The 11,405-nt window shown below is 37.3% G+C and overlaps 1 protein-coding gene across 1 annotated transcript; it reads right to left on the reverse strand.

Annotated features, from left to right (window-relative positions):
- Window positions 1-770: 770 nt before the first annotated feature.
- Window positions 771-10,956, reverse strand: chrna7a (cholinergic receptor, nicotinic, alpha 7a (neuronal)). Its single transcript, XM_043245221.1, has 10 exons — window positions 10,818-10,956; window positions 9,687-9,826; window positions 8,459-8,503; window positions 7,833-7,942; window positions 7,001-7,080; window positions 5,705-5,872; window positions 4,577-4,771; window positions 2,914-3,000; window positions 1,940-2,049; window positions 771-1,814 (listed from the first exon to the last, which is right to left on the reverse strand). Exons 1-10 carry the CDS (start codon window positions 10,870-10,872, stop codon window positions 1,278-1,280), a joined length of 1,527 nt encoding a protein of 508 aa, XP_043101156.1. The 5' UTR covers window positions 10,873-10,956; the 3' UTR covers window positions 771-1,277.
- Window positions 10,957-11,405: the final 449 nt, after the last annotated feature.

Genomic DNA, 11,405 nt, shown 5'->3' on the forward strand with positions numbered 1-11,405 from the left:
AATACTAACCTATTGTGCGACTTGTTGCAGAGCCCTGCATTGATATAATTAATATAATGATTGACAGATTTGGGTTGTGATTGGTTCATTTGGCTCAGAATATTTACAGCTTTTTCCCTAAGGTGTATATTTTTTGTACCCCCGTTAGATCGCTGCAACTTTAGTCTGGATTCAGACACTGTGAATAGAAACCCTCGTCTCTCTAAGGGGAAAAGAATGGATTTTATGTGAAAATATTCCAGAATATTTACCAACAGGTTTGGTTTTTTTTTGGTTATCAGCTGCATATAAAAGCATCCGGAAACTGACCTGTAATCCCTTGAGCTGTTCGTTTTTTCCACAATAACAGATGAAACTGCCTCTGGAGTCCAGCTCCTGTATAAGAATGAATGGATCACAGTGCAAATGACCCTCATTCACAGAGAACAGACCGCATTTACAAGCAGATCATTTCAGATGATCTTTTAGACTATAATTAGACAAATACTTCAAGATCGAGCAGATACTATATAGAAATATAGTGTCTAAACATTTTATATTTGACAATATAGTAGAGCTTTGTCACCCAAATGTGCTGATTTAGTAATATCTCATAATACACAATTTTATTACAAGCCACCAGATGGAGATGTTATGCACTCTCTGTATGTCTAAGAATATGCTGGTGTTTATGATGACAACAGAAAGTATTGTGTTTTTCTAATAGTGATTTTCAGTCACAACTTTTGCTGGATTTAACACATTTAATACGTTTCACAAATCATATTCAACCTACAAAAATATGTTTATTTGTCATTATACTGTACAATATTTTTGGGGGGGAAAAGGTTAGAAATAGTTAGTTATACAACGAACAGCAGTAACAGCAGTGTAGACAAAGCATAACTGCACATAAAACAACACAGAAATTCCTAGATGCATGATGGAAACGGCTACATTTATGAAAACCAAACAATAAATTATAAGCTTTTATGAAGCGCATATGAGGCTACAGTCTCTGGTGCACACTTCAGTTGATACTTTATGCAGACGCTAACGCACAGACATATGTAAATGAAGGAATGGTTCATCATTTTTAAATCATTTACTCATCCTCGTATCTCTATATTTCATTTCTTTAAAGAAGAGCTTACGCAAAATGCACACTCTGCTCTTTTCCATACAATTAATGAGAGTTTTTGAATTAACTATTCGTTCGAATCAAATTTGAGTTTTATTAAGAAATATATCATCACCCTTAAGAGGCTCTGAGGAGTACAAATAATTACACGGAGGCCTCAGGTAAAGAAATCTTTGGAAATGGCCTCTACAAAATTAGGGGCAGACATTAAGATACCAATGGTGCAGAGGATGGTGAACAGAGAAAAGGCCATGAGACAAAGACGGTCAATGACAGATGCCGCAAACTTCCATTCATTGCACATACTCTCCTCCTCGTCTTGGTTCTGAAAGCGTTTGGCGATGTAGCGAACCTCGTCCAAGATTTTGGACAGTTCGCTTTCTCCAGGGCCGCTGCTAACAGAAGACGCCTGAGCCCCGGGGAGCAGCACGTCCTCCTCACCGCTGGTGACGAGCCGGCTGCAGATCACCCCTGAATCGGGGGAAGTGGCGTAGTGAATGGCGTCCATCCCGCGGAAGCCGATGTACAGCAGGTTTCCGTTGGTGGACTGCGCTGCTCCGGCGCTGATGTTCAGATCCACGCTGGAGAGGCTGCCGCGCGGCTGCTTATTGTGACAAGCTGAGCGAACTCTGTCCTCGCCAGGCCTCTTCATCCGCAGGAACCACGCGCACCAGTTCAGCAGCACCACACGGGTCTGACAGGAAAAATAAACTACTAAATAACAGTTTTCCTGACAGCGGAATTAATCACGATCATATTAAAATCAGACAGGTGGGTTCATTTATACGGCAAGAAGACAAGCAGCTGTGAGATCCTCACCCATTTTGGCATTTTTCCTCCATCGGGGTCATGGTAGTGGTATTGTAAAACCCAGACGGTGGCTATCACAGACAGGCCAACAATAACCATGGTGGTGGCAAAATACTGAGCTAGTCAAAGGATAGAGAGAATTACATTTAACAACAAAGAAAAATTCACTAAAACAGGTTCAGAGACTAAATAAAAGCAAAATCTATTTACAGTAACACAAACTTTTTTGACTAAATACTAAAACGTGCACAGAAACTCACTTATTGTAAGGCAACAGTTGTGTGGCTACTCATAAATTTCTCTTGTAAATGCAGAATATTTAAAAAAATGAACCATGGTACTGTAATTCTTTTCAAATCTAAAGATTGGTACCATATTAATGGCATCATACATTAATTTCAATAAGGTGGCATATAACCCAGAATACTACCTGATTATCATCTGATACCATTGTTGTACTTTGTTAACCCCAAAGATTTTTTATATTTACCTTTGTTTTCACAAATTGATGTAAATGTGAAAAACAAGCACCCTTTAGCATACTTTTTTACTGAAAGAATATTTAAAAGAATATAATTACGTGCCAACTCAATGTGATTTTTTCTGACTCTTAATTGAAATTGCGATTGAAATATTCTAAGTTATATTAATGTAAAACTAATTTAGCTGAACATTAGGTATTTTAGACCTGCTTAAGAAGGACTTAACACTACAACTAATCAAGTCAATACATTAAAATATATACATTAAAGCACAACAAAAAGTTATTAAAGCTATTTAAATTGTACTTTTATATTTTAAAACTTCACATTAATACAAGCGCTATCCCAGTAGTTTTTACTGCAAACATTCTCCTTTTACAGTTCTCCTTTTTAGTTATAAGGCTATGCAAAATGGTTGGATCAAATGATTAGAACGTATCACTTCATTACGTTCAGTCAATCACACATCTGATATCATTGTTCATCACAGGTTAGACTTACCTATTAAAGGCACAGAGTCCGATGTTGCGGGCATTATCTCTGCTACCAGAAGCATGAACACTGTCAGAGAGAGGAGGACCGTGATGCCTGACAATGAAAACATATATATTACTTCATAGTTGTACATGTGACAGACGCATATTCACATGAAACCATAAACCCATAAAACAGATAAAGTGGAAACCAAGGCTTGCTGGTGCAAGAGCTTTTTTAATAAAACTTTTGATGGTTTTAGCATGGACATGCTACTGTTTAAAGACACACAAACACGCTGATGTGAGGATGTAAGATATACTGCTACTGCATGAGTAAAGGAACGTATAAAACCTGTAGCAAACGGGTAGAGTTGGAGGAAGTGCAGGAGCTGTGAAGGACCAGCTTACAGTGAATAATGAACCAGGCTATTTCAAAGGTTAGCAAGCAAGCCTATTGGCTACAAAATCATCAGAGGCCAATCTGCTTGTGCCCCACAGTAAATGATGTGATTGCTAATAGATTGCATGTAAAGGACCTATACAGTATCAGCCCAAGGCTTCAAGAGCTGCATGATTGAACTTAATATAGTATGTCAATTTCAAACTACCATTGCAAACTAAATCAGTATATTTCTACGAATCTGATATGTGGTTAGTGTCAAAAAATAGACCAATGAGAAATATTTACCTAAAGTAAAGAGTGACAACTAGTCCCAGTCTCCCCTACACAAGCAGCTACTATCAAAGTTGATCAAATTGAATGCAAAAAAGCAATTGGACTTAAACCTTAATTCGGTTACCAGAAAATATCTTCCTTAGTGCCCTAATTAGATTAAAAAAAATGAAGCAGAGCTGTATAAAATGAATCTTCAGTGTACTGTATCATACATAGTCGGCTAATTGCTGGTATTTAGAGTATTGATCTTGAGTCACTCACAGAGCAAAAGCCAATGACTCACTCTGTGGAAGGTAAGGTTGGCAGCCTCATCCCGCTAATACAATTTAGGAATGACAAAACGAAAAAATGAAATAAATTGTGTTCTGCTGTGACTTCAGGTTCAGTCTCTTCCAGGAGCGTTCCCTCATTCACTGTGGCAGCATCCCCTAAATCCAGCAGGCCAGATAAATAGAGGCATTTGGCCTTCAGAGCTCTCCGACCGCATTAATCACTGAAGCGATCTTTGGCAAGCCATCAATCTCACTACACGCCACTTACGGTAGCTTACAGGGATGTCGGCATAAATTGTGCACCTGTGCCAAAGTGAATTTCATATGATATTGGTTTTCACTAAGTCAGCAAAAAAAAAAAAAAAAAAAAAAAAGAGGACGGAGAGGTTCACCCATGTGTGAAATAAAATTAATAATTTTTCTTAAAAGGCCAAACGTGACGTTTATGCTCTTCTGGTTATGACAGGGGCCGGCCGTGCTTGGCTCCCACAATAAACCTTTTTAAAGGTGAAGTGTTTTAAAAATTTCCATCAAAGTCTTGGTTTCCCAAAACGAGATAATTGCAGGCAAAGAAGTTGAAGGAAACATGACATTTCAAACTAATTCTAGATATGTAAATGCGCTCTTTGATGAATACGGTTCTCTAATATTAGCATGAAAGTGACAAAGACATCACTTTATAACCACGTCTCAGATTAGCATTTTAAAATGATGACAGAGGCACTAAGTGTGCAGCTCACCAAGAGAGATCTTCTCGCCTGAGTCAGCAGGCAGCAGGAAGACCAGCAGGGCTAGAGTAGAGATGAGCACACAGGGGATAAGCAGATTTAGACCGTAGTATAGCGTTCGTCTCCGCATGACCACCGTGAAAGTCACATCCGGGTATGGCTCCTTGCAGCAGTCATAGAATCTTTCATTCCTTCGACCTGGAACCTCTGGCGACATTAGAAATATAACTGTCAACATTAGAAAATGTATGTTTCGTGCAATAACCGTTCAACACTGTTACTGCATTCACATGAGCTTAAAATTGCCATAGTGCTGTTTCATATTTCATACCTTATGTAAAATAAAAAACAGATCACTTTTTTCACAGCATTACTCAACAATTTCTTCTCTTCCGTCGACATGAAATCAAAATTGACAAGTCTTAATTTTTAATGGAACATTGTAGTGTTTGTAGAAGTTAAACTACATATTATTATTATTAATATTATTATTATTATTATCAACTAATCAATACTTAACATGTTAGTTAACACATCAAAATGGCATACTTCTGTGAAGCCCAACAAAAGATTACTAAAGCATGATGCATTTTAGCAGTGTACTCTCATGATATTTTTTTCATTGCTGTTAACTACAAGTATACATATTTTTTTGTAATAGGCCAATATTTTGAGATTTTTAAGCACAATAGAGGTCAATGTTCAATCCAATTAAGCACGCTACTTTTTTACAAGGATAGGCTGTAAATAACAAAATACTGATAATGATTGCGAGAGACTTATGACTCTTCTTTTTGCAAATCTCTCGATATGCTATTTTATTATCAAATCTTGAATATTCGTTTTCTTTCAGCTGATCTGAGCCTGCGTACCTCAGTTATCCCGAAATAATGCTCTTTTGCGTGAGTACAGATCAGCGAGGCCATTGGAAGTTCATATTCAAAAAAGCGATATAAAACCTATTGGGACTGAAAGAAATCGGCTATATTTGATGATAATGTAGCGTTATGAGAGATTTACAAGCAATTTCAAGCAAAAGGCTGGTCACTTTTAACCTTGAACACCAAACTAGGTAGTGGATTTCAGAAGAGCGTAAGGGTTAATAATACAGATTATAATGTATAATGTATATCACCTTACCCACAAGGTCCCACTCTCCATTTGCAATATATCCTGTGATGTCAGCATCAATCATCTGCAGGTCCAGAGACCATCCCCCATATGTCCAGGAGCCAAACTTCAAATCACACCTCTGAAGATCAAAGGGGAACCAGCGAACATCGATATAGCAGGTGCTTTTGAATATCCCTGTGAACCAAAATTGTGAACTGACTGATACGGAACATTTTTAGCGGAGAGTAATAAAACAAATCTTCCTTAAAGCCCTTAAAGCCATAATAGTTAACAGCTATAACAAAAAAGACTTCGCATGAATCATCATAATTGAGTAATGTTACTTCGTCATATAGGAGAACTTTGATCATTCGGTTTCTATAAACCATAATGGTGATGAAAATGAACTTCAGGGGAACCGTTCAATAAGACGATCGTAAATTGAAGGTGCCAGTACTAAAGACATACACATGTAATTTAGCTCAGACCATTGGCTGTTTAATACATCATCTTCCCTCTATGTTTCATCGCTTTCTTTTGCCATAAAGCATAATACGCTTCCGACAGAGCTTTATGGAGGTTCAAGAAAAGGCAATCTCTTCGGTGTCACTAAAAAAAATTTAGTGCAAACTCACTGCCTGGACTACATCCACTCATGAATCAAATGTTTATCTCAGGATAGAGCTTCAGCTTTCACAGCAAGAAACAGACGGAGAAAAGTAAATGATGCAGTAGAGGAGAATGATGCACAGATCTCCATAAGGCGAACCTATAAGGAATATGTAGCTTTCCGTATTAGCATAATATCATATTTGCTGATTTTGCATAATAATGCATTAGTTTAAAGGTGCGCTACGCATCTTTGTCTTCTGTGTTGCAGGCCAAATGCTAAAGTGGTTTTGGATCGTACCGATACTTATTGACGCTGATGCAGCATCCTGCCAAAGGAAAGCTTTTTAGTTTGTCACACCATTGCATAAATACCCTATTTGTCAGTGATATAAATTTTACCTCCACAACCGAAAGTGTCCTATAATTGGACAGTTATCGAGATAAAGCGAGCAGCGATGTACATCTCAACTTGGCCGCCTTCACCAGTAATGGTAACTTTATATATTGAAACCGACTAAACTGACTTTCATTTTTGTAACATACCTATACTTTATCCTTCAACTGTGACTTAGTTCAGAGTCTGACTTCATTCTTCATTTTTACTTTTTAACTCTGATCTGAAAAAGGCTTTGATAGCAGTCCTCCTCTTGTAGAATAAAACTCTTTCTAGATCAAGTGGGAAAAAAATGGTGACAAACATCTGAAAAGTACCTGGCGGTAGGTATTGGCAGGCACCAGAGGAATTCACCAGCACATTAGTATGAAATGTGGCATCAAACCTTTCATCTGCACTGTGGAGAAGAATAATTTTTACTTAAAAAGAACACAACAATGATTTATGAACATCTCAGAGGGAACACTTCCGATTATTCCAATGCAAAGTAAATGCATTTCATCTACTCTGAATTATTTTGCACCACTAATGGCTGTGCAGTAAGTCCTGGATTTCAAGGAAATGACACATCAGAATTGCCTCGTGCCATGTTCAGGCTTATGTTCCAATTATGTAAATGTGTTTGTCTAAATTAACTCTCATTCAGATAATGGAGGCATGTTTGAGAATAAAGAATTCAGTCTGAGAAATTCCGGTAGACAAGACCAAACTGGGTCAGGCTGCTAAACCAACATAACCAAGATTCAACAAAATGATTGCTTTTTCGATAGTAAATATACCAGTGGATGTCGTTTTGATTCCATTTTAGTTTCCATTTAGCGATTCACTGACTTGATTCGTTTGACCTCGGTATATAATGGCAAACTCTTCATCTTCACTTGAAGCTAATTCTTTCTGCTACTGCTTTTTCAGCAGACATGGACAAATGAGGCCAAACCTTTGTTTTCCACGGAGTAGTGCAAACTCAGTGTCCATTTACCGTTACCAGCACTTTTTTTCCCAGGCAATTTACTAACTCAAAAAATCGTTCACAAACAGGTTTTAAACCTCTAAAGGTATATGCTTGCTTTCTATGGAACTCTTTGTTCTGATAAGCCAGTTATGCATATTTTAATTTATCGCTTACTCTATGTTGTGAAGACAACAAACCTGTTATACAGTAAGATGTCAGGCTTCCAGATCTGACTGTCAGGAAATCTTACATTCGTCACTCCGGGATATTCAGACATGTTCCACTGAAGATAGTAGTCATACCAGTACTAAAAGAAAGAGAAGATCACTACATCATTGTCAATCAGAAAAAAATCTATGTATATACTATACTATTAATCTCTGTATTGTGTTCTTCTTTAAATCTTAGATTTTTTAAACAATCATCAGAATCAAAAGAGGTTACATTGGGTCGAAATTTTATGAAGCTGTATACGTGAAACAATTTGTTATTCTGCGTTTAATACATTTTTAATGGAGCAAATTCAAATAAATGTAAATTAGATACAATTTATATTTACTGATGGCCTGCTGAGATCTTTATATGCTTTTAATAAGGTTTTCAGATTCATAGGCGCACTTGGTGGTGTACAGCATTGACCAAGGACGACATTTGAAGGACTGTCATGGAAGCAGAGGCAAATCCATTGCTTTACCTTCACAGTTATTAACATCCAGCTATTAATAACAGACCCACGGAGAGGTCACATTAAAGAAACATGACTGTTTCACTGCCTTGCTAAAGAGAGCAGTCTGTCAGACAGTGATAAGTGTTGCCGTCATACCAGCTGCAACCAAATGTTGGTTGTGAGTACTTGATTCTTCTCATCCTGTAAATGGACAAAGATGCAAACTCGTTAAAAAACTGAAAAGATGCTTAAAGAACTACAGAAGCAGGTTTTGAAATCATAATTTACATGGCCTTAAGTACACTTGAGCAAAAGAGGACACACGTTACTACAATTAAATCAATATGTATTATTAGAGTTACATTTAGAGTGCTTTCTTAATAAATAATCTTTTAATAATCACTTTTTTTTTAATGTTACACTTTTAAAAGTGTAAGACTGATTATACTGACATTCATAACGTCATTTCTATTAAAACTTAGGTCATGTTTGATGTATTAAATTTAAATGTATTTGTAATTACACATTTATTGTGATAAAGTTGCAATTTATTATATTTAAAATGTGTTCATTTTAATGCAATGAACTCATTTAATATGTCACACTAAAGTGTGCATTAAAGCATAGAGATTTTTAATACAAATTTATTTAAATGGACTTTAAAGAAAAACTTTTAATTTGACATTATTTCGTTGTTCTCTTTTTAAAGGTGTGTATACAAGTGCTAAGAAATATTTAAACCCTCTGTGCACTTAAGTGACTTTTATGTGGGTTTTTTTTAAGTGCACTTTAAAGATTTGAAGTACGGTGCATGTGCAAATTCAAATGAACACATAATTTGTGTCAGTTTTATCATTTTTTTTGTCGAGCTGTCAACTGTGAGATACTCGAATGTGTCTGTCTAATGAAACCTTAATGTTAAAAATGATCAAACTGAAGTGAAATTATAGACTTCAGCTTTAATTTTTTGACAGAAAAAATACTATATGTTGTTTAGCTGATGAAAAACATTTCCAAAAAAGCGTTCAATACAGACAAACTCGATTTATGACTTTTATACAGTGTATGTAATTGTATAGAGTGTAGATCTATCCCTGACGGCTCCGTTTTCATCTCTGTAAAATTCACTTTACCCTTCAAGGTCTATTGCTGCACGAACTGTGACAAATAATCTGTCGTGGCTTTTTAAAATGTTTGTTGTGCCATATTTAAAAGCGTGTAAAACATGCCTTGACATTGCCGCATCTCTATCTTTCCTCTCTTCCACATTCTATGTTAAAATGCTTTCCCATAATTTGACTTGGATTATCCTAAAACATTGCTCATGGTCACTCTTTATCAAGGTGTGTTAAGCGTTTCATTGTTTATTATCGCATGAACTTACCACATCCATAATCTGCATGAGACTGAAGCTGAAATACACAGTGAGTGAGTGTGTGTCATTGAACACAGGTCTCTCCAGCGGGTTATAGTCTTTCATCAAGTCTCTGTAGAGTCTCCTCTGATGCTCTCCCTGAAGTGACGCTGTCAGAGAATGAACAATGTGACACGGTTGCAGAGTTTCACCTCGAGTCTCTCTGCACTGCGAACCGCTTCCAGGAGCGGTTCGCAGCGTGCTGTGAATGAGATATTCAGGAGAACGCTCGCAAATCGACAGAGGCAGCTGTTCCAGCTCATTTGGATGTACGTGTATCGATCTGGAACTCTCATCAAAGCTTTTCTGCTGGGTTTCAGTGATTAAATCTCCACCAGGAAGTCTGACTGATTGAACTCATCCACTTTCCTTAAGTATGCATCTAACTCCCTGTTTGCATGAAGCACCTTCATCTAACTCGTGAAGGTGCTAAAGTACTTTTTGTGAGTAAAAAGCAAATGGAAAAGGTAACTTTAGCTTCTTTTCCAAAGTCCTGTCAGCGCCTGCTCTCGTCTAGCTGGATAATAAAAGGGATCTTTTTCCCGGTGTAATTCCCTTAAGATCACATCCATTCATAATCTAATTCAACCGTGGACATCCTCTAGATTATGTCAGGCCTCTTCTTTATTCAAAAAGCCACCTGTGATTTCATGAGTGTCTAGCAAAGAAACCAGAGAGCTGGACTCCCTTGCCAGCGCCAGAGACATTGTACTGTACGCATTGTAAGACAATGCATCCAGTGTAACCACGTAATTCAAAAACTCCTCTTTTAAACCTCAGCAAAACAAAAAAATATTAAAAATAAATAAAATAAAATTACCTGACGCCTTGCAGAGCAGATTCAAGCAATATCACAAACAGTATATATACATGAAAATGTAAAAAAAAATGTAACCTGCCAACATAATGACCTTACATTTGATCAGATTTAAATATTGTCCTTACCAATTAACCTGAATTCTCAACTAACAAGGAAGCACGGGATATTTTATTAAACAGTTTGACTTAAAATAACTTAAAATAGAGCAAAAGAGAAAAAGGCCAATGATTCAACAAAGCTCACTGGGTATTTCATAATTAAATATCCATTAGGTTTCTTACCGCTCCATAGGCAGGTTGTAGTGGTAAAATAAAGAGTATATTCCCAAATTCCCATGTTCCTATGAAAGTTCAGTTGCGGTAATGAATAGAAAAGCTCTAGGTTATGTAGGTTTCAGTGTTGTAAAGAGTCTTTCTCAGCATCCCACAGGCAGAAGTGAACACAGTCTCATGCAGCAGCATCAACAAAAGGCAAGATGCCCCGCCTCCTCCTACATGTATTACAGTCTCTCTCTCTCTCTGTCTCTCTCTGTATCTCTCTCTCTCTTTTTCCCTCTCTTTCTCTCTCTCATTCACTCACTCTCTCTCTCTGTCTCCCTCTCTTTCTCTCTCTCATTCACTCACTCTCTCTCTCTCTGTCTCCCTCTCTTTCTCTCTTTCACTCACTCACTCACTCACTCACTCTCTTTCACTCACTCACTCTCTCTCTCTCTCTCTCTCTCTCTGTCTCCCTCTCTTTCTCTCTTTCACTCACTCACTCACTCACTCTCTTTCACTCACTCACTCTCTCTCTCTCTCTCTCTCTCTCTCTCTCTCTCTCTCTCACACTCACTCACTCTCTCTCTCTGTCTCCCTCTCTTTCTCTCTCTC

This window comes from Puntigrus tetrazona, chromosome 7, assembly GCF_018831695.1.
Source record: "Puntigrus tetrazona isolate hp1 chromosome 7, ASM1883169v1, whole genome shotgun sequence".
Classification (NCBI taxonomy): Eukaryota; Metazoa; Chordata; class Actinopteri; order Cypriniformes; family Cyprinidae; genus Puntigrus; species Puntigrus tetrazona.